Source organism: Diceros bicornis, chromosome 17, assembly GCF_020826845.1.
Source record: "Diceros bicornis minor isolate mBicDic1 chromosome 17, mDicBic1.mat.cur, whole genome shotgun sequence".
Taxonomy (NCBI): domain Eukaryota; kingdom Metazoa; phylum Chordata; class Mammalia; order Perissodactyla; family Rhinocerotidae; genus Diceros; species Diceros bicornis.
Genome location: NC_080756.1, coordinates 12,554,882 through 12,579,006, shown reverse-complemented (window position 1 = coordinate 12,579,006; position 24,125 = coordinate 12,554,882). Strand labels below are relative to the sequence as shown.

The 24,125-nt window shown below is 46.1% G+C and overlaps 1 protein-coding gene across 3 annotated transcripts; it reads right to left on the bottom strand.

The window, feature by feature from the left end:
- Positions 1-942: 942 nt before the first annotated feature.
- Positions 943-24,120, bottom strand: RNF41 (ring finger protein 41). 3 transcript variants are annotated; one of them, XM_058557943.1, is made up of 8 exons: positions 23,659-24,120; positions 20,637-20,821; positions 7,760-7,872; positions 6,614-6,755; positions 4,373-4,644; positions 3,579-3,714; positions 3,113-3,216; positions 943-2,272 (listed from the first exon to the last, which is right to left on the bottom strand). In XM_058557943.1, the coding sequence occupies exons 3-8, from the start codon at positions 7,816-7,818 to the stop codon at positions 1,921-1,923; spliced, it is 1,065 nt and encodes a 354-aa protein (XP_058413926.1). In that variant the 5' UTR covers positions 7,819-7,872; positions 20,637-20,821; positions 23,659-24,120; the 3' UTR covers positions 943-1,920. The 3 variants fall into 3 exon arrangements, with proteins under 3 accessions (XP_058413926.1, XP_058413927.1, XP_058413928.1); XM_058557944.1 differs by having other exon boundaries at positions 23,689-24,120; XM_058557945.1 differs by lacking the exon at positions 6,614-6,755.
- Positions 24,121-24,125: the final 5 nt, after the last annotated feature.

Here is a 24,125-nt window from a genome sequence, read left to right as displayed (position 1 = left end):
GTCAACACCATGGAACAGCACATGTAACACAAGCAGCAATCCGCAGAGACACTAGTGCAAAGGGAAGGGAAGCCTTAACTGAGCTTCCTGGCTCTATGTGAGGGTGACGACAGGAGGGTATGGGCCTTGGTAAGGCGGGCAGGGGCAGGGGGAGTGGAAGAAATGCAGTAACCAGACTAAGTATAGCAGCGTTTTCAAATTCCTGAGCGCAGTGTCCTGGAGCTGGAACAAATGACTGTTCCCTACTCCCTCCACCCCAATCCCAGTGGAGCCATGACCCAGCCACCCAGACCTACAGCAAGCTGGCCTGGAATAAAACTCCAAAGAGAAGCTGTTAATATGGCCATCTCTCTTCAACCCCACTCCCACCTGCATATTAAAACAATCATACCCTCCCCTTCCCTTACTCCGCCAGTCACCCAGAGGGTCAAGGAATGCCCTGGGAAGCCTGAAATGGAGCTTAAGTCCTTAGGGGGCATGAGTGAGACAGAGCACAGGCTGTACTCAGGGACATAGAGACATAATGTCTATCCCATCTTGCCTGGTGAAGCTTAAAACCAGCTATATATCTCCAAGGAAACCAGGGGAGTAGAAATGTCTTCAAAATTAATACTCTAAATACAGAGCTTTACGACGAGACCCTGGAAGGGCTAGGAGCAAAGTTGTCTAGAGGACACAGGCATCGATGCTGAACTGTCATATCCACTGCTGGAACAGAGGGAGTTCCGCCTCTCAGATGGGGTTATGCAGGGTTGGGGCGGACATAAGTTCAGCCAAGGACTCCCTGGGCCCTTCCTATATTAAAGCCAAAGGTTGTGCTGAAAAGGAAAAATATAAAACAGACCCCACCCCTGTCCCACCCTATCCAGAATCCCCACAATAGGAACAGCAAAAGAAAAGCTTTAAGTTTTGTTAATTTTTTTTCTTTTTCCTTTCTTAAAAAAAAAAGGTAAATAAATTAAATTGCCAACAGTGTGGCTGGGTTGGAAAAGGGGGGTAGCCATAACCAGGCCATTCTAAAAAAAAAAAAGTAGGAGGGAGGGAAATATAAACAAACAACAATGGCCAAAGGAAATTATCAAAATAGCTAGTTACAATCACAGGGCTGGAGAGGGGTCTATGGAACTATTATGGCCTATGCCACAAGAGGCAGTGTCCACCCGATTTCAGCAAAAGCCAGCTGCTTCCTGCTGAGCATATTCACCCCAACAAACTAACCCCCTACCCCCAACCCTGTCATTCCCTAATTATGAGAAAGTGTAGGAAAGAAGAGCTCATCTGGAAATTTTCGGCATCCCAACCTGCATACCTGCAGACCCAGCGGGAGCCCACACTTTCAAGGTGGGCTGAGGAGGGTATTGCTTGGCACAGAGGTCCAGTCTTCCCCTAAGGGCCATCAGTGATGGCCAGTTCATAGCCTCATTATTTACTTCTAGGGTTTTGGTTCCACCCTTACCATTTCTTCAGGATGTCTGCTCCCCAGAGCTGCCCTCTAACTGTCATTGAGAGTCAAGAGGCCTGCCTGCTCCAATTCCCTGCTTTGGGAAGAGGGGAAAGATGAGAGATTCCTCACTCCGCCCTGGTCCTCTAGAGAAAATGAGTATCTTTGTGCTTTCTGAAAATATCTGGAACCAGGGACTCTAGGCAGGAAAACAGATATAGAGGTGGGGACTTTCCCAACCATAGTGAAAATTTACAGACATCTTAAGGGAAGAAATTAGGCAAAAGGAGGGAATCTGGGTTTCCCACCTGAAAGGCTGAGCCAGTGCCTTGGGGCCCTTCAGTGCCACAACAGCAGGGAGAAGTGTGGCCCCAGTGTGAGCCATGGTATTCAGGAGAGTGGGGAGGACTCAGGGCCCAGCTGCTGCAGTGATGGGATTTTCTGATTTCCACCTCTTCCTCATAGACCGTCAAGATCTCTTATATCTCTTCCACGCCGTGCGCAAATATCATGACAAGGCCAGGCTCCTGGACCATGTCATCACCCATATGCTGGTTCTCACAGGCCATCACGACAACAGCCTGCTTGCCAGGGATGCGCTTGGCCACGTAGTTCTCATAGTAGCGCCGGTTCATCTGTCTTGTCTCTAGTGTGGCCAGACCCTGGGGCCAGCTACGCTCGTGGGCATTTTCGATGAGCTCGTTGACAATAGAGGCAGGACAGCCACTCTCCACCAGGGAGCGCTTGATTACCGCCTGGAGTACAGCATCTGGGGTGGAGATCATCCCTCCCCAGCGGGTCACTCTTGCCGGCTGCAGAGAGTTCACCCACCTGTGCAGAGGGGGTTGGAAGTGGTCATTCCAGCGCATCCCCTTTCTCTGCATTGGCTTTTTCTCCTAAAGAACAACCACCCACTCTGCACTCAGCTTAACCCTATTCTTCCTTCTTTCCTTCCATCATTGGTTCAGAAACTCCAAATCTTTCCCTAATTGGTCCCATCTGAGTCACTACATGTTACTCACCAGATCAGGCTCCGTGATTTTAGGGTCCCTGATATTTTTCTTAAAAATCCCAATACTTACCACACATGGTGCCTGGCACATGTAAGTGCTCCACCAGTGTTTACTGAATGAGGCGATCGTTCCTCTGTCCTGGGTCCCACGCAGCCCTATTGCACTAAATGTATTGATTCACACTTACAGATTAGCTATGAACTGTACAGAACTCCAGAACTGAAAGGGATCTTAGACTTTACTTGTCTACTTCGCTTATTTTTGCTGTTCACTTTCCTGGATTTGCACTCTCTCTCTCTTCTCTGGAGTATAAGCTACCTGAAGACAAGGATGATACCTTCTATTTCTTTTTGTCTCTCCTAGTACTCCACAGCCTTTAATACAGGACTTTGTACATGTGGGTACTCACTGAATTCTGGATAAATTGCATCCTTGGGTAAGCTTTCCCTTCCACCTACTGAAAAGAAGAAGAGATCCTATCCTGGGGCTGAAGGTTACCCTCTCCTCTGCCCCTGTCCTTCACCCCAACATCTGAAAAGTGATGGCCCCAGCCCAGGCCTCTTACCACCCTCTTCCTGCCACTCCCCTGCTCATCCTCCTTTCAGGGCCTGGTGTCAGGACGTGGACTGAGTGACTCCACGTCCTGAGTGACACTCACTCTAGGATCTCGTTGTATTCAATTGTCTCCTCCAGGTTCTGAAGGTTGGGGTTGACACTGCGGATTGCACGCATGTATGCCTTTAGCAGCTGGATGTCTCGCTTCTGTTGAAGGGAAGGAGAACCAGGGATGATGGTTAAGGGAGACAGCAGATGAAAGACAAAAGTTTATCTGAGAATGAAGGCAACTGAGAGATCTGAGAAAGAACCGGACTGTAAGCTTCATGAAGACAGATATGACTCTCACTCACAGCTGTATCCCCCCTTCAGAGAGAAGGCATTTGATAAATGTTCGGTGCACTGATGACACTGATGGGATGAGGGAAAGCGAGAAGAGCTCCAATCTGATTCCCTACTGAGCCACAGGCAGAGCATCCACTCACCCAGGCTCACAGGCACCAGCACAGATCTGCACACTCACATGGGTGCTTGTCACGCATGCTCCCCCCATGTTCTCTGGGCCCTACCTGCTCCGCCAGCTGGTGCTTGTGTTCAGCTGACGTCTTCTCCAGCTCCGCGATGCGCGTCTGCTGCTGCTGCACCACTGAGCGCAGGTGCTTGATGCAGTTGTGGTTTGGCAGCTCATCTTTGGGCATCTCCAGGCTGCCGCCCAGGATGGGAAAGAGCAGAACAGGAGCATCAATGGGCCATGTGGGCCAAGGCAGAAAAGTGCTGAGAGGGCCTTCTCCTACCCCACATTTCTAACATTCAATCAGGCCTCCCTCCTGTCTGGTCCCTCACTTCCTTCTCCCCAGCCCCTACCTCGCCCCTCTGCTATCTACTTTCTCAGGGCTTCCTTCCCTCTCAGACAGTGTTTCGTCCACCTCATGGCTCTCCTCTCCTCCTACAGGTCCTGCCTGTGCACTCATTCCTTCTGAGAAGCCCTGGATTCACAACCCTAGCTATCAGCATTTAATCAAATATTTCACACCCTAAAGAAAAAAAAAATAGGGCAATAGGATATATGAGAAGGCTGGAAATGAGAGCAGTCAATGTGACAAAGAGAAAGTGTCCTGAACTGAGAGGAAAGATAAAGTAAACCGGTCTTCAGTGTAATCACACAAACTGCTGAATTGCTGTCCCCCTTCTTTTACTAAAGCAAGAGCAAATGATCAGAGTTGGAAAGGCAGCACGAAAATGAGGTTTTGGCGCAGAGAGCCAGGGAGGCCAAGCACACTCCTTGCCTACATGCCCAGGAGACCTCAGCTGGCGGGCAGGGGATCCAGGGACAGGGGTATAAATGCGAAGGCCAGAATCTCACCCGCAGCCCTGTTCACAGGTCACAGGCCGTTTTGGGTTGTGCTCACAGTCACTGAGGTGAGACATGAGGTTGTCAAGCCGGACAACAGCACTGCAGCCAAACACAGCGTTGTCGCAGGCAATCTGCAGTTTTGACAACATGTTCCGCATGATCCGAGGTACTGGGCGCAGGTGTGCGACTGTCACAACACTACGGTCCACCGGACACGTCTGCTGCTGAGAGAACCACTGGGTGATGCAGGCGTTGCAGAAAGCATGCTCACAATGAGGTGCCTAGAAGGGAGGGCAGAGCAAAAGGGGCACAAGAGAATTAGCAGGAACTAAGAGCTTGGATTGGATAATGCCACAAAGCCAATCAAGCTTGGGTGGCTGCCAGGACCAGACGTCCCTGGGGTCACACCAAAGTATAGATGCACCATGGGCAAGGCACTGTGGGGCACAGGCTTCAGATATGTGTCCTGTGCTCGAGATTCCAAATGGACTATGACATAAGACAAACAAGTAAAAAGTTATATAACAATAGAGATAGAAATAATATTCCAGGAGAATAGGAGAGATGACATAAAGCAATTATTAATTGCCAACTGGATGACACACACAATAATTGCCAAAGAAGTCCAGAGGAGGGTGAGATCTTTCCAGACCAGGTCAATCAGGGTAGGTATTTATGGAGAGGACAGAATTTGATATGGGTCTTGAAGGATTAGTAGAGAGGAGTGGGGGCAGAGATTTACTAGCACAAGTTCAGTGTAAGAAAGCAAAACAAACAAAAGCCTGGAACCCCTGGGGAGAGGTCAGGAGTCCTGGCCGTGGGGCCCACGTTCTCTTGTATGAGGGCTGACTTGAGGCGTTGCCCTGAGTCCCACTGGCCAGGCTACCCTCCAAAACAGGGCTGCTTTTTTGTAGAATCACGTTCTTTTCAGTTTCACAAAGATCATATTTCAGCCTACTTCCTCACTAACTCAGGTAACCTCTAAAGGCAATCCTTCAAAGGGAGAAAACTCCTGGCCTCTAGCAGGGGACAGACACAGCAGGCACTTGGTAGACGGTGACGAATGAATGAATGACTGGAGGGCGATGTCCCAAACGCTTTGCCAGGCGCTTAAGATAAAAAAAGACATATCTGCCTTCGAAGCTCACAGACACCAAAGACTGAAACCCAGAAAAGTTTTGTAAGGAAAGGAGTCATTCTCAGTATCACTACTCCAGCTGTCAGATTTGTATTTTTCACTCAAAGACATATTCGATTCTTTTCAAAATCTTACAGACCCTATCGCCAAAAAAAATCCGAAATCTGTCTACTTTTCCCCATCTGTACTGCCACTGACCGGTTCAAGCTACCATCTTTTACCTATATTACTAAATATGTCTCTAACTGGTCTCCCTACGTCTGCCTTCCCCCTTTATAGTCCATTCTACAGTCAGCAGCCAGAGTGATCATTAAAAAATGCTCACTAGATCACACCACTCCCCTGCTCAACACCTTACAGTGGCTTCCCATCATACTAAAAATAAAGCCAAACTCCTACTCAGGAACTATAAAATTCTGCTTGATCTGGCCTGGGGCCTCTGACTTCTCACCTCACACCATGCTCCTAGCACTGTGCTCAGGCCATTCTGGCTTTCTCTCTATTCCTTGTTCACACTCAGCTCATTCCTGCCTCAAGACCTTTGCTTTTGCTGCTCTTCTTTGCTTAAAGGCTCTTCCTCTAAATCTCAGCATGACTGGCCCCTTATAATTCAGATCTCAGCTCAACTGTCACCTCTTTTGTGACCATCTGATCTAAACCTGCCACCCCTGCAGAAATATACACAATGTGCTACACTCTGTGAAGAAAAGTGGGCAAATATGTATCTATCTATATATATTCATACTTGCTTTTGTCTGCCCACATATACATTGGAAGGATACCAAATAAACTAATAAAATAGTTATCTATGGGGTATTAGGTGGACTGGGATAAGTAAGTAAGAGTTCTCACTGTATACCTTTTTATACTGTTTTGATTTCTAAGCCATATGAATTTATTACCTGTTCAAAAAATAAATAAATATGATGTAGGGAAATCAGCACCCCTAACAGGGGCCTTCTACCTTTGGAAATGTGTCCGGTAACCTAGCATCACAAGGTCTGCCTGGCCTGCTCTTCAGAAGGTAAACCCTGTGGGGCTGAGGGAGGGGGGGGGCGGCGGCTTCTGACTTAGACAGTCACCAACCGCCACTGACTTCACGTGTGACTCACCTCAAATGATAGTGCCAGAAAACAGACAAAGCCCTGCCAGGGTGGAGAGGGAACTGACACGCCCCATGACCTCTTGACACCACCAGGATAGCTTGCTCCATACCCAGCCAGGCTGCTTCTAATGGCAGGAAGCTGCAAAGACCTAGACAGGGGATAGATTCAGGGCCAGCTGCCATGGAAATGCAGTCTGATTTTCGTTCAGCTCAGGCATCTGGTTGAAAATTAGAGTAAGAATAAACTCAAAGGATCAAGTGGAGCCCCTGGGAGGGGTATAAGCAGCGAGTGGGGGAAGGGCTGTGAGACCTCACTGACTAGTGTCCTGGTTTGGAAAATGGGATTATCTCGAGCTAGCCAGAAGTGGCAGAGGATTAATTGGTATTTACAGAGTGTGGGCCATAAGGACCATGCAGGATGATGTCCCATGAATACAACTGTTATGAATTCATCTCACTCATTATACTTGCCTATTAATCATGAACTTCTCCTCCTACTTGCCCCAGAAGATACAACTGACTCTGGTCTGGCAAGGCTGGTAGAGAAATGACCTATTGAAGGTGGCAGCTTTCGTATCAAAATGCAGAGTACATGGCTGCATCAAAAATTGGTTTTTCTAATAAATCCCAGGAAGAAAATAGGTTAGTACATACAGTTTCCCCCTTCCTATTTGTTAGACAGTAGGTAGGCAGAAACGACCTGCAGGGAGACTGGCTGATCACATGGAACACTACATCATCAAATGTGGAGAGAACTTATCAGGAGAGTCTAGAAGTTCAATCATGGGTAGGAAGATGGAACCCAGTCAGAGCCCCTACAGAGGAAAGGAAGTTCCCGAGCTACTGTCAGAAGACATAAACATAGACCATTTTACAGCAAAAAATCTCAGAGCAACCTCAGAAGAAAATCTGAAGCACTGGGCTTCTGTGGCATCCACTCTAGACAGACTCTGGAAGGCCCTATTCCTCTTGTAGCCACCAAAGCTCCTCTGTACCAAACCTCTATTCTGTGTGCATGTGTGTGGGTGTGCGCTCGCTCACACGTGCGTGTTGGGGGGGCCAGGAGAGGCAGAACACAGTGACTTCCCCATTGGTCCCATTATCTATGAATGTTTTCTATTGCCCCACCAAACCTTTCATCAGACCGACTCACCTGGACTGGCTCCTCCAAGACTCCACTGCAAATAGGACAGATAAGGTCTTCGTCAACATCCCCCTGGAAACGGGTTACATCATACCCCATGTCTCATCACTGAAACCCAGGTCCTGGAAGGAACAAAAGAGGAAAAAGAGGCCAATTGAGAAGAAGCCTACAAATATGTGCCACCCTTGAACTCCTTGCCAAGATCCATTCATTTTCCCAACAATTATTTATTGAGAGCCTACTATGTGCCAGTCATTTTCGGGAAAAAAAAAGCTGACTCAAGAAACTTAATTCTAATGGGAGAAGACATTGCATAAGCATACATTTGAACTACGAAGTGATAAATGCTTTGACAGAGTAAGCACAAGGCATCATGAGGGATGTGGATACCTAACCCAGGCTGAAAGGAGAGGGTGATTTTGAGAAGTTTTCCAGGATTAGGTGTCACCAACAGGTCAAGCAAGAGTTAGCTAGGTGCTGGGGAGGGGCCAGAGTAGGGCATTAGGGTTCTAGGCATGTGAAACAGCACATTCAAAGGCCCAGAAGTAAGAGAGCATATGATGGGTTCGGGGAACTAAGAGGTTCAGAAAAAGGATGACCTGAAGGGTGCGAGGGAGGAAGTGTCAAGATACAAGGCTGGAGACGCCAGCAAGGGCCAGGCCCTGAGAAGTCTTATGTATGGAGTTTGGACTTTATCCGGAAGGCTATGGGAAGCCACTGAAAGACTTAAAAGGAATGATGTGATTAAAGTTTCCTTTTAGAATCACTCTGTCAACAGGGGCAAGATTGGAGACAGGAAGAACATTTAGGCAGGAGAGAGAGAGAGTCTGAACTTAGGTGGTGGCAATGGGGATAAAGAAGAAAGGAGGTTCAGGAGAGCAAGGACTCAAAGAGCAGCGAGGCTGCCATGTCCCTTTGTTGGGCTCCTAAGGGTCAACCCAAACAAGAGGTCACTGAACAGTGACTGAAACTCCCCTGTGGACATCCGACCAGTGGGCTAATTGGATCAAGGATGGGCACCTGATACACCGGCAGCCAATCCACAGACCAGCCATCAATCGTGATGTCCTGGAAACGATGACCTGAGTCAATCCGATAGTTCCCAGGAATTTAGAATGAGGCTGTCCAATTTAGAAGGGGGCTGGGGGGTGCAGAGAGGCCTTGATAGGTCAACTGCAAGCCAAAGTACAGCACTGGATTGAGTCAAAACTGCCTAGATTCATCCCCAGTTCTACTACTCTTTAGCTGTGTGACCTTGGACAGGCTACACAAACTTCCTAAGCCTGCGTGTTTTTTTAAAATAGATAAAATGGGTATAATAATAGAAGTGATTTTCACAGAGTTGTCCTCAAAGACATAATGCATATAAAACATTTAGCATAGTGCCTGCTGGTCCACAGTAGTAGGCACTCAATACATGATAGTAACCATTATTTACGTAAGATTGTAATTTCTACTACTTGATTACAAATTCCTTCTTTTTTTGAGGAAGATCAGCCCTGAGCTAACATCCATGCCAATCTTCCTCTTTTTTTGCTGAGGAAGACGGGCCCTGGGCTAACATCTGTGCCCATCTTCCTCCACTTTATATGGGACGCCGCCACAGCATGGCTTGACAAGCGGTGCCTCCGTGTGCACCCGGGATCCGAACCCCGGGACGCCAGCAGCTGAGCGTGCACGCTTAACCGCTACGCCACGGGGCCAGCCCCTACAAATTCCTTAAGAGCAGAAACTCAAGTTCTGCATCCAATGTAGCACCAAGCACAGTTCCTTACAAACCAATAAAATGTTTGGTGTGTTTGAAGGCTGCTTTAACTGGGAGCTTCCCAGCACCCAAGGTATAGTGAACATCTACTATTTTGCCTATCTAACATGCCATTTTCTGTAAACAGCACCACAGTTTTCCTTTAGGAATCACACCTATGGGGCCGGCCTGGTGGCGCAACGGTTAAGTGCGCAAGCTCCACTTCAGCGGCCCGGGGTTCACAGATTCGGATCCTGGGTGCGCACTGACGCACCGCCTGTCAGGCCATGCTGTGGCGGCGTCCCATATAAAGTAGAGGAAGATGGGCACGGATGTTAGCCCAGGGCCAATCTTCCTCAGCAAAAAGAGGAGGATTGGCATCAGATGTTAGCTCAGAGCTAGTCTTCCTCACAAAAAAACAAGAATCATACCTTGGTTCCTAGTGGACATGTGCCCAACCCAGGACAGTGAGAGTGATGCCTGGGGCTTCTACTGGAGCTCTCAGGGGAGCTCTTTCCCCTGGAGTTGCATAGCTGGTAGGATGTACAACCCGGAGTGGTTGGTGACCATCTCTGCCATTGATGAGGAGAGCCTGCTTACAGAATGAAGCCAATAAGGAAGAAAGTAGAGCTGAGAGACTCAATTCAGATGAGATCACTTGAGGTCCCAGATTTAGCCAGGCCTAAAGCCACAATCACCTTTTGAATCAGTTATGGGAGCCAATAAATTCTCTCTTATGTTTAGGCTGGTTTGAGCTGGGTTTTTGTCTCTTTCAACTAGTAAAAATCCTGATTAATACCCAAAGCTAATGGATACAAGAAATCACGAGGCTCCCTATGGAACCACTTATCTTTCTTTACCCCTTTTATATTGGAACAATAATAGCCCATGTCACTGCTACAATTACACTGACCTCCATCACCACCATTTCGCTATATATTTGTTCCTCCATCTCTAGGGCCTAAAGTTCAGGTCCTTGGGCTTACTAACAATCCCTCTGAAACTGTCACTGTGAACCACCTTGGCCTGGCTATCTCCTAGAAAATGGGGCAGGGAGGGGGACATCTACCCTATATTTGTCTCCCTTCAGACCTTTAACCTTCTGTTCCTAGGCTAACATAACAGAAAAAAATAGAAGCAAAGGATGTAATTCCCTTGAATAATCTTTAAACAGTACTGGATTAGGTGAGTACATAAGCGATGATATTCAAGACATAATAAAGTGAAATGTGAAACGCAGAACTAAGGCCCCTTGTGATTCTCCTTGTTGCAACTCACCGAGCTGAACAATGACGATGGTGGTAAGAGAGCAAGAGCAGCCACAGTGTCTTCATTCTGTGTACCTCGACCCTTGAGAGCCATAGTGGATACTCATGGTGTTGTTCACCCAGCAGCCGCACTCTAGGAATCATACTCCCTTTCTCTCTCATCCACATGGCTCCAGTGGGAGGTGCCTCCCTAGTACTGTGAGACCTTACTCTCGACTACAGCTGACTGGGCCAAGGGTGAGCATGAGATTCAAGCAGGGCCAATGGATTCTATCCCTGAGAATTTGAGCTTGGCACCAAGAAAATTGAATTGGTCTTTCTCTGGCTGTCACGTGGACTGAGGAAGACAGAAATCTACAGAAGGAAAGAAAAGACTGAAATAGACACAGTGAGAAAGGCCTGGATGAGAGCTGGAAAGACTCCCGAGGCTTCAGAGTAACTGGTGTGTTCCCAAGACCCAGCTGCCTTCCTAGCTCTGGTTTCTATGGGTCACCCTAGTATCTTTTTTTTGCTGAAGCTACTTTGAGTTGGGTTTCTGTACCTTACCACCAAAAGAATCCTGGCTCATACGATAGCAAAGAAATAGCATGTTAAGATCAGAAGTCTGCAGAGGGAAGGATAAATTAAGAGCCATGTTTTTTTCCTTTAATCCCCAAACCTGGTTTTTAAGAGTTTAGACAAAAACCTTACTGTAAAACAATATACGTATATTCATTTAATAAACAGTTACTGAGTACCATCTATACATCAGCAAGCCTAATAAAACCTAGTCCTATGAGATAAGTGATGTGGAGTTAAGCACAAGGTACTAGAGGGACACAGAAGAGGGGGTTCTATGGGCTGGCCCCATGGCTTAGCGGTTAAGTGCGCGCGCTCTGCTGCTGGTGGCCTGGGTTCGGATCCTGGGCGCGCACCGATGCACCGCTTCTCTGGCCATGCTGAGGCTGCATCCCACATACAGCAACTAGAAGGATGTGCAGCTATGACGTACAACTATCTACTGGGGCTTTGGGGGGAAAATAAATAAATAAATAAAATTATAAAAAAAAAAAAAAAAAGAAGAGGGGCTTCTAAATCAGACTGGGGGTGGTCAGAAAGACGGCCCAGAAATGCCTCTCAAGATATGTTTAGAACAGTTCTCCACCTCAGCACTATAGTCATTTTGGGCTAGAAAATTCTTTGTTGGGGGAGTTGGGACTGTCTTGTGCACTGTAGAATGCGTAGCAGCATCCCTGCTCTCTACCCACTAGAAGTTAGTAGTATTCTCCCAGTTGTGACAACCAAAAATGTCTCCAGACATTGGCAGATATCCTCTGGGGGACAAGCTCGCCCCTGGTTGAGAACCACTGGTTTAAAAAATGAGGAGCTAGCATCACAGAGTAGGGCAAGGGCCTTCTAGAACAGATAAAATAGGGTGAAACAAAGCAAGAAGTCAGCTAAGGGTTTGTGTAGTAATATGCTGGAAGGTGAGAGAGGAGGGCAGGAGCAAAGCACTGAAGGCCCTGGGACACTACACTATATCAGAATTAACCTGAAAGCTAGGGGAGTACCTGAGGATTTCTTTTGTTGACATAAATTTATAGGTTTTAATTTTTGTTTGTTTGTTTGTTTTTGTTTTTTGTGAGGAAGATCAGCCCTGAGCTAACATCCGTGCTAATCCTCCTCTTTTTGCTGAGGAAGACCGGCTCTGAGCTAACATCTATTACCAATCCTCCTCCTTTTTTTTCCCCAAAGCCCCAGTAGATAGTTGTATGTCATAGATGCACATCCTTCTAGGTGCTGTATATGGGACGCAGCCTCAGCATGGCTGGAGAAGCGGTGCCTTAGTGCGCGCCCGGGATCTGAACCCGGGCCGCCAGCAGCGGAGCGCACGCACTTAACCGCTAAGCCACGGGGCCGACCCTAAACTCTCATTTTAAAAGATTCAAACAATGTAACCTCTCTTCCCACCTTCCTCTCCCCTTCCATTGCTTGGTGTACATTCATTCTCTCAATTGCCCTTCTTTGCCATAACAGATTCATGCATGAGCAAGACAGACAAGGTCCCAGCTCTCGTGTAGTTCATATTCTAGTGGTAAGAGTTTCCAATCCACCAGGCTAAGCCATTAGCCATTCCCCTCATGACTGAAGTTTTCCTGGCTGCCAACTTTTCTCATGAAACAAATCATGTTGCAGTTAATGCCCTTGTAACATGATTTTTTTGAGCATAAGAACAAATCTCTCTCCTAGGACAGATACCTAGAGGTGGACTTGTTGGGTTGAGCAGCATGCCTACTATTTATTTTCCTAGATCCTTCCATACCATCTTCTAGAAAGGCCTTTTAAATTTACATTGCCACCAATGGTGCATGAGAATATTTTAACAATGACATTTAAAAGAAAAAAAAAAAAAGGAACCTGCAAAGAAAGATTGAGAAATGTTGGCCAGAGATAAGAGAAAATCCTGGAGACAAGAGGATCACAAAAGTCAAGGAAGTTGGGAGGGGGCAGTTTTTGTTTAATGGGTACAGAGTTTCAGTTTTGCAAGATGAAAAAGTTCTGGAGATCTGTTTCACAACAATGTGAATATACTTTAAAATGCTGAATTATACACTCAAAAATGGTTAAGATGGTAAATTTTATGTTATGTGTTTTTTACCCCAATAAAAAGAAAAGTCAAGGAAGTGGAGGCTTAGAGGAGGGAAAAGAAGTATCAAAAGCTACAAACAGAGATGTCAGATTAAAAAAAACCAGAAGTCGTCAGGATGTGGGACTGTGGAGACCACAGCAGAGAGCGGTTCTGTGGAGCTGGGTGGCACCAGGGAAAGCACTTTTAGTGCAGTGGAAGTGGAAGCCAAACTGCAGTGGTTCAGAGTGAACAAGACAGACAGGGGCTTAAGATGAGTCTGTCAAAAGCCTGATTTCAAAGGCAGGGAAAGAGAGGAGGACAGGAAGAGGCCCGAGAAGGACAGGAAGTTGAGGAAGTGGCAGTGTGGGAGTGTTTCTCCTTCTGATGAGAACGGCTTGAGCACGTTTATGTACTGACAGGAAAGCACTAGTGACGAGGGAAAGATAAAGACAGGCGGGAATCTGGTCACTGAGGTTGGGGTAGGGAGGAGATCTGGAATGATCTTAAACAGGAAGAGGGACACCTCCAAAGCAGGAAGAATGGTACAAAAAGAGGTCCAGATAGGTTTTCAAAAATCATACCAGTAAACTTTCAAAAATCTGATAAACATTTTTTCATTTAAAGTAAAGGTACAGTTAAGTGATTATGGTAATGTAAGCCCATTTGATGGAATAATATATTTTAAGTGATGTTTATGAGGAATATGCAATAACATGATATAATAATAGGTGAAAAAAGTAGGACACAAAATTAAATAAAGATCTGTTTAAAAACATATATTTATAAATAATCCATACATAAAAAGAGACCAGAAAGAAATACCAAAATGTTAACAGTGGTTTTATTTGGGTGTAGGACTAAGGATCATGTTTTTCTTCTATTTTTAATTATCAAAAATTTTAGTGAGTATATATATATATTTTTTTTTTTGAGGAAGATTAGCTCTGAGCTAACATCCGTTGCCAATCCTCCTCTTTTTGCCAAGGAAGACCGGCCCTGGGCTAATACCTGTGCCCGTCTTCCTCTACTTTATATGGGACGCTGCCACAGCATGGCCTGACAAGCGGTACCTTGATCCACGCCCGGGATCCAAACCTGCCAACCCCGGGGCTGCCAAAGCGGAGTGCGCCCACTTAACCGCTACGCCACCAGGCTGGCCCCGAGTATATATTTTTTTTAAAGTCATAATTCAACTTTAAACAGTCTTCCACAAATATGGAAAAAATAAATTTTTTTAAATTTAGAAATTACTGGGCCGGCCCCATGGCTTAGCGGTTAAGTGCGTGTGCTCCGATGCTGGCGGCCCGGGTTAGGATCCCGGGCGCGCACCAACGCTCTGCTTCTCTGGCCATGCTGAGGCCGCGTCCCACATACAGCAACTAGAAGGATGTGCAACTATGACATACAACTATCTACTGGGGCTATGGGGGAAAAAAATAAATAAAAAAAAATTATTAAAAAAAAAATTTAGAAATTACTTGAGAATTAGAAAATACAGGAATGCTTTTACTTTTTTTTTTTTTAACTGACTTTATTTGTTTTATTTTATTTTTTTTTGTGAGGAAGATCAGCCCTGAGCTAACATCCGTGCTAATCCTCCTCTTTTTGCTGAGGAAGACCAGCTCTGAGCTAACATCTGTTGCCAATCCTCCTCCTATTTTTTTTCCCCAAAGCCCCAGTAGATAGTTGTATGTCATAGTTGCACATCCTTCTAGTTGCTGTATGTGGGACGTGGCCTCAGCATGGCCGGAGAAGCGGTGCATCGGTGCGCGCCCGGGGTTCCGAACCCCAGCTGCCAGTAGCGGACCGCGTGCACTTACCCGCTAAGCCACAGGGCTGGCCCTGCTTTTACTTTTGAAGTACCAGAATAAAAAGTTACAGAATTTGATCATACCCAGAAGTTCTTCCCATTGACCTGGTTAAGACAGTCATATTTTTGCCTTCAGAGTTAGAATGGACCATAAAGAGACCATCCCGTTTAAGATCCTAAGGCAGGAATCCTCCCCACAGCACCCAACAGTCAGTCACCCTGTGCTTAGACACTCCTGGGAAAGGTCAAGATAGGGGGCAGCAAGAGCGCAGATGAGAAATATCTAGCCCAGACTCACTTCTCTCACAGCATTCTAGAATGCCTATGTCCCTCTAAAACAGGTACTCAGAGCTCCATGTGTGGACTGACCAATATGGACACAATGGGACTATTCGCATAACCTTTCCTCTCTGCTGCAATTAACGCAACGAAGATTTGTTAGCGCTGTTCCGCATGATAGCTGCCGCCACTCTCCTCATCCAGACACACACAGGGCTGGGAGGAAGGGGGAGGGGCAGGAGACAAAGTTAAGAAGAGATGAGACAGCATCTACATGGTAGCAAAAACATTCCCAAATATCCATCATTTATCTACTAAACTGCTGACTTGACAATATAAACCTCAAGTAAATAAACAAATTGTAATTTGGTTTCTCTACAATAGCTATAAAATTAATGAGAGGAAAAAAAAAAAAATCATTGCTGCCTTTAAAAGGTACCAGGTATGAAAAGACTTCCAAGACATATTGTTAAGAGAAAGAAACTAAGGTATAGAATAGTGTATGTAAAGTATGCCACCATGAGTGCAAAAAACAATATGTATGTGTATATGCTTACATATGCATGGAACACTTCAGAAGGATACATAGGAAACTGCCATTAAGGTTAAAACAAAAAACATGTCTAAAATATTCACTTAATGTGTCATATACTATACATGTCATATATGTCATACAAGATATATGACATACACATTTAACATGTTATATACTAGAGCAAAGTCTGGAAAAAAATGTACTCTTGAAAGAAAAAGTTGATCAAATTGAATCACACCAAAAAAAATAGCAAATGTCCTAAAAAAAGTATATGCCCTTTTACTTAGCAATCCTACTTCCAGGAACTTAGCCTAAGGAAATAATTATACAAGGATGTCAAAACAATATACCAGGTTGTTTATCTAAGCATTGTTCATAATAAAACAACCCAGAAATACCACAAATATCCAGCAGAATTCCTTACATCCAAAAAATGGGATACCATGTAGCATTAATATGACTTAGACATATTTCTTATTATTATTTAAATTATTTAAATATATTTATTATTTATATAATAAAGTAATATATTTATACATATTATATATGCTCTAGTGCCATTTTTGTTTAAAAAGTATATTTACATTTATGTGTGTACACATTATACTGGAGAGCATCTGGAAAGATACATATTAGAGAAGCTGTCTCTAGGTATAGACTTTTAGTACTTTTAATTTCAGTCACAGTTTTGCTTTATTGGTTTTCCCTACTTTTTCTACGATGATCATGTTTTACTTAAACAATTAAATAATAACAAAGTCAACATTTATTGAGCGTTACTATACGCTAGGCACTATTCTAAGTATTTCTCATACATTAACTCATCTAATTCTTACAACTCCACGAGTGACGCTCTGAGGCTGGGACTGTCATCATTCACATTTTACAGATGAGTAACAGAGACACGATGGTTAAAGAGCTTGTCCAAAGCCGTACAGCCAAGAAGTGGTGGAGCCAGATTCAAACCCTGGCAGACTGGCACCAGCGCCCACGCTTTAACCACTGTGCAACACTGCGTCCCAAACTGAAAAATGCAAGTTGACAAAATAGTATAGTATGGTGCCATTTTTATAAGGACAATTTAAAAAATAAAAAGTAACATACGTAGTGTACACGTTTTTAAAATCGAGATGCTGAGATTGCACTTTTGATCTAGGTTATATATTTCTGCAAGATATAAATTTTTAAAAAATCAGTTATCCTGGGGCTGGCCCGGTAGCGTAGTGGTTGGGTGCGTGCGCTCTGCTTCGGCGACCCAGGGTTCACAGGTTCAGATCCCAGGTGCGCACCGATGAACCGCTTGTCAAGCCGTGCTGGGGTAGCGTCCCATATAAAGTGGGGGAAGAGGGGCACAGATGTTGGCCCAGGGCCAATCTTCCTCAGCAAAGAGGAGGATTGGCATCGGAAGTTAGCTTAGGGCTGATCTTCCTCACCAAAAAAAAAAAAAAAATCAGTTATCCTTAGGGCAAGAGGCCAAAACTAAAATAGCATTGCCCTTTTCTCCCTCGTTGCTATGGGGCAATGTAGAAACAGGCCTCGAATTTGTACTGTGCCTCATTGCACTTTCACTTTAAATCAATGCTAACAATATTGTCTTAAGGAGGAATACAAATTCTGAAAACTTATCTTAATGGGGTCTCAGGAGATCCCACATCCCCAAAATAAACAGCAGAGAACTTGCCTCACTTGGTGCAGAGATGGCCAGAGGCTGTAGGAAGCCATAAGCCAGGGTTAGGAACTGCAAGTTTCCCACCATAAAGTTAGGGTTTGCAAAACTGCAGAGATGCTGGGCATCTCCAAATCAAATCCTTCCTTTATCTGGTTAGAGAGTCTCCTCTTTATCCATCCTCCTACAACCGCATCCTTTCGGGGGGCAGCCTCAAGAACAAGGGGAAACTTAGATTTCTAATCTAATTAGGATATTCTCTATTTGTCATCTATGGGAAACAAATATTGCCGTGGTTATATACAACCTTGGAAGCCAGCTCCTTGCTCTGCCTTGCCCTGCCCCTAGGCAGACAGTCAAGCTGACAGGCTAGGCTCCTCGACTAGTGCTTGCACTGCTGTGGGGCTGTCACAGGGGCAGGTTATCATTCCAAAGGGAATGCCGCACAAGAACTCAGCTGCTCACTGCCCTAGCGGCAGAAGCCTTAATAAAACTGAAACCACAGGGACCTCAAAAGTCACAGCCAGTGACCACAGCCACTGGAAGCACAATTTCCTGGATATTCCTCTTGACTTGTGGAATAGGAAAAGGCCTTGGAAGGTTTCACCCAAGTTGGGGCACTGAACTAAAGTAGCATGGAAGTATCCCTTCAGGCTTCAGGAGTTCTGCCAGCCTCCCTGATTTGAACACCCTGAACCCAAACTGAAAACTGCATTCCCACTCTGCAGGCCAGAACCACACCAGGCCCTTATGTTACTTTACTTCCTCACTGCTACACTGGGGTCTTCCTATATTCCTAGGCAGCATCATTATAAAAATGCAAGATCTCTATCAGACCCCTTCCTGTACCGTTTAACTTACTGCTAACGTGGTTTTCTCTGGTCCCCCTGAGAGACAGCCAGGAATTCAAAACACATTGTTCCTAAGGAGCCCAAACATTTATCTGCACTTATTCAGGGTTTCTTGAACCCATGTAGAGATGTGCAAACCACATATATTCACACACACACACACACACACACACACACACACACACACACTCTAAGAGAAACCTTAGAGAAGCCACTCCAACCCATAATTTATATTTTAGGGTAACTGGGCATGCTGTCCCAATTCTTGGTAAAAGCATAAGTGTAAAAGCCAGGTATGTGTGGTGTAGCCTCCCTTCCACCAATTCTTTCCCCTCCACACCCTGACCACACAGGAGTGCAGAGGGCTGAGGACTCTCCAGCCCCAATTACTACGAACGCCAGCCACACAGGGAAAGGGCCCTATAACCTCCCAGAGTAAGGTGACTCCTAGGAACTTCAACCTAGTGAAGAAATTAGCTGGTAAACATTTCATCATATCTCCCTGTCTCCCAGTAAAGGAACAGGTCTGGAAAAAAAGAAAACTGAATCGAGAATCCAGAAACCTGAGTCCTAGTTCTAGCTCTATTACTGACCAAATGTGTGACCTTGGGCAAGTTACCTAACCTCTCTGGGCCTTAGTTCCCTTCTCCACAAGAAATGAAGCATCCTGGACTATATAAGTTCTAAGGTGCCCCACAAGTTCCAGGATTCTAAGATTCAGCAAATGAAACAAAAATAGGGGGGCTGACCCCGTGGCATAGTGGTTAAGTTCAGCGCGCTCCACTTTGGCGGCCCAGGTTCACAGGTTGGATTCTGGGCGCAGACCCACACTACTCATCAGCCATGCTGTGGCAGCAACCCACATACAAAATAGAGGAAGACTGGCACAGATGTTAGCTCAGGGCAGAGCTCCCACAAGCAAAGAAAAAAAAAAAGAGGAAGACTGGCAACAGATGTTAGCTCAGAGTGAATCTTTCTCAGCAAAAAAACAAAACAAAAACAAAAACAGGTAAACTAGGGGGTAATGATGTTATAAAATGTTCCTTGGCTTTTCCACTAACTGACCTTGCTTTCTGTAGGCAACTCTCTTGACTTTTTAAGTAAAAGGAAATGATCTTTTTTATTTAAATAGTAGAATCCCTGAATTGAAGTCACTCCCCCTCTTAGGAACTCAGCTTCCTCACTTGGGAGATGAGGGCGTGGGCTACATTGCCTCTAAGCTTCTGTTTAATTCTAGAATGCTGTGATCCATACTGGATGTACCTCAGGGGATTTTAAAGTTAGGCTTCTTTAGGACATTTCAATTGGTTCAATTTACAAAAGAATCTAGAGGGCACACAATTCTTCAAGAACTCATCTAACACCTAAAGTGAGCCTACCAGGCTGCAAAGGCCAGCAAGGACCTCCACTTGGTCACCAACACCAAGCACTATTGTGTGGTTACCCCAAACCTCATCTTCATCCTATAGACACAGCCCCCCTTGCCAGGAGGGACACGTAAAACAAACAGAAAACACAATCCTTGTCCTCAAACTAAGGTGTAGGCTTGAGCCCAATGAGTAAGTATACAGGATATAAGACACATAAGATAAAAAATTTACTAAGCAATTTACCAACAAGTAAAAGTTAACAGTTGGGCCGGCCCGGTGGCTTAGCGGTTAAGTGCGCGCGCTCCGCTACTGGCGGCCCGGGTTCGGATCCCGGGCACACACCGACGCACAGCTTCTCCGGCCATGCTGAGGCCGCGTCCCACATACAGCAACTAGAAGGATGTGCAACTATGACATACAACTATCTACTGGGGCTTTGGGGAAGAAAAAAAGGAGGAGGATTGGCAATAGATGTTAGCTCAGAGCCGGTCTTCCTCAGCAAAAAGAGGACGATTAGCACGGATATTAGCTCAGGGCTGATCTCCCTCACAAAAAAATAAAATAAAATAAAAAAATAAAAGTTAACAGTTAATGTAAGACATAAATATGCAAAGAACAGACTGATGTGGGTTAATTATGGAAAGCTTTATGCAGAAAGGAGTTTTTAGAAAGGAGTTTTCAAGAGCAGAAGGAACCCAGATTAGCAGAGAAAAGGGATGAAGCCTGGAATGGGATTCTGATTCAAGGCTCTTTACCTTCCAAGTGTTGGGGGGCAGGTTCCCTGTTCACAAGGCTCCAACCCCCTGATGCCTCCAATCAGCGCCACTCAGGAGACGCTCCCAGTAACCCATCTTGTTGGCTATTCTCCGACTGAGTCTTCCTTCCTAGTGACAAGCTCCATTGCCAAGCGGATGGATGTGATGTCACAATCAGGAGCACTCTATTAAGAGGAACAAGGAAGAAAAAGGTGAGTCAGGGGAACTACCTCCACTTGGCAGAGACTGGACAGACTCGGATCTGGCGGTCGGTTGAGCAGGATGAGATAACTCCCCTAAGGACTACAGGTTTCAGGGCTAGGCATACAGGACTACCCTCTAAGGAGTGAGATCACTGCTAAGGAATCACACACGTGGTGCAGGAGATTCAAACAGAGCTGAGAGGGGAGAGAAAGGGACAAGAAGAAAGGTAGAGAAGAGGAACTGTTTGAGATAGAAAAAGATTCTTTTATTCAGTGCACACTACTACAAGTAATGTCAATGATTCTACATCTGTGGAATGCAGAGATCTATACAAATCTACACAGTGCAGAGGTCCAGATACCTACACACACAGTATGATGCTTTAATGTTTCCAAAGTGCTTTCACATAAATTGTTTCATTTAAAAGGATTGTGGTCCAACAGTCCACTTGGAAAATACTATTTCATAAGGAGAAGATACTCAAGAATGTTGGTACAGGTGCAATTCTACTTCTCAAGTCGGGAAATATTCCTGAGATCAGGCTTTGAAAAAAAATGAACAGGCAGGGCCGGCCCCGTGGCTTAGCCGTTAAGTGCGCGCGCTCCGCTGCTGGCGGCCCGGGTTCGGATCCCGGGCACGCACCAAGGCACCGCTTCTCTGTCCATGCTGGGGCCGCGTCCCACATACAGCAACTGGAAGGATGTGCAGCTATGACATACAACTATCTACTGGGGCTTTGGGGAACAAAAGGAGGAGGATTGGCAATAGATGTTAGCTCAGAGCTGGTCTTCCTCAGCAAAAAGAGGAGGATTAGCACGGATATTAGCTCAGGGCTGAGCTCCCTCACACAAAATAAATAAATAAATAAATAAAATAAAAATAAAAATGAAGAGGCAGTGAATCAGGAAATTATTCCTGGGTGGGCAATTAGGAAGACTAGAGGTGGCAGTATGATTAGGCTGACCAAACTCGCATTACGAAAAGGATGGAACCAAATAGACAGAGATAAGGCTTCAGATAAAGGGTGACGAGAGACCTATTCCACACTCCACAGGAAAATAGCAGACTATTCAAACTCCTTTCCTCACCATCACATGTCTATGAATAGATTAAGGGCTGTGTTAGGAAGAAATAGTATGATGATGATTTTTATACATAAAACACAGACCTTTCATCATCTGAGCCTGGTACACATGCTCATTAGTTTACTATGCTCATAGGCCATGTTTAGTGTAGTATTTTTAAACTAATTAGAGAGATAAAGCTGCAACGCCAGACACATTTTCCCTGTGGTTGGGGACGAGGGGGAAGTTGATATGTTTCTCCCCCATCCATAAAACAGAGGAGGGTATAATGCTTCTTCCATTTTGACAACACCCTATTTCCCAACAGCCTAGCATATGCACCTGTAGCTCAAGAAATGCTTCCAGGAACCAGTGCTCTTGGCTACGTTCAGTCTTCTTCTAGTGACAAGTTTCAGACTCAGAAAGCAAACAGTTGCTCATGCAGAGAAAACCAATCCTACTTCAATGCTCCCCTGGCCAGAACAAAACAGGATTTTTCAACTGAGAGAAGGACCAGGAGTCAGGAGACTTGGGTTCTGGTCTGAGCTCTGTCAACTGTCTAACTTTAAACAAGCCATGCCATCCTTCAGTAGTTTTCAGTTTCTTCACCTGTCAAGTAGGGAAAATGATACCTGCCTTATCTACCTTAAATGTTGTCCTGAAAAATTAAATGACATGAAAAATGTGAAAGCATACTGAATACTGCTATTCTCAGGTAAGATATTTGTAGTAATAGAACACAAAATAAACTTAAGAGAACTGAGTGCCAGGGAGGAAATGCTTGAAAGAAGCTTGTTCCTTCTTTTAAATTACTGGGAACCAGGCCCAGCCACAAAGTCGGCTGGACACACAGGGTAGTAACATTATTGCATCACTCAGATTCCCTACCGCTAGTCTACCCCATTCCCTTTGGGGGGAAAACTATCAGCTTCTTGCTCTACTGTCAGACTCCAAAACCACCTGTATAGGAAGAGATGAGACTATCACTATCACAGCTCAATCTCCAAGAACAGTGGCTCAGGCGTCTCATTAAGAGCCACGTTTGCTATTACGTAGAATGAAGTGAGTTTCTGAACGGGGAAGACGTCTGTCAGTCCCTCAGGCAAAACACATGCATCCCTCTTAGCTTTCTGCTCCTTCTCCATCCCCTTCCTCCCCACTGAATTTCCCCTGAGTCCTGGGTTGGGGAAGCCTTTCCGGTGTGTGAAGCCTGCGAAGAGAGCCTGGCTGCAAACCCAGGGCAGGGATGTAAGGAATGTGAGATGCTTTCATGGAGGGGTGGGAGGGGGAGAGGGGGGAAGGAATGGAGGAGGAAGACAAGGCTGCCAAAGACAAGGCATGGGAGAGGAGCCAAGCTATGGCGCTTCGAGGGCGGGGGTTCACGTTCCACCACCCCTGCCCACGCTGGCCCCCAGAAGGTTCCCTTCCGCCCTCCCAAGCCATCAATCATTGCCCATTTAAACACCACGTCGTTTCCCCAGGTCCCCTCCTCCCTGTCCTCCAACCAGCCCGGGCCCCCTCCGCACTTAAAGCTCCCCTACTCCAATGGACCTCTCCAACAACTCACCGTCCAGCGCCCCTCTCTCACCTCCCGACTCCTCCCTATTGCTGCTCCCTTCCTCAATATTTCATCTTTACTCTCTTCCCTTCTAACCTCCAATATCTCGAACCCCTACCCCAGTCCCCCTGGGACATGGCCCCCTCGCCTCCCACACCCTCTTTTCGGTGGGAGCCCGCGCAGGCGCAGTACGCACCGCCCTGGACGCGGTCTGGCCTCTCCGTACCCTGGCCGGGCTGGAGCTGAGGCCGCAGCGGCCACGGGATAGCCCGGGTGCCGGGTCCCAGCCTTTCCTGGGAGGGGAAGGGGAAGGGGAAGGAGACGGAACGAGGTTCCGACCACTCGTCGCCGTGTGAGACGGCTGACTTGCCCCGCCCACCGCTGCTACGCAACCCGGCGGAAGCCCGTCACCAAACTCCGCCTCTTTGTTTAACTCGGACCTAGACTAGAAGCCACGAGCGGCCAACAACGAGGGAGGAGGGCTAGCCAGGCCTCCGCTCTAGGCCGGAAGTCTTTGTGGTCCCAATGAGGACTATATAGCCATTTGGGAGGGAGAACTCTATGTTCTTCCCAGCGTGAACGTCAGAGGTCGAGCAGGAGGCTGACTGCTTTGCAGGGCAAGACTTCGCTTCGGAGGGACGCACGTGTCCCGTAAGGCTGATG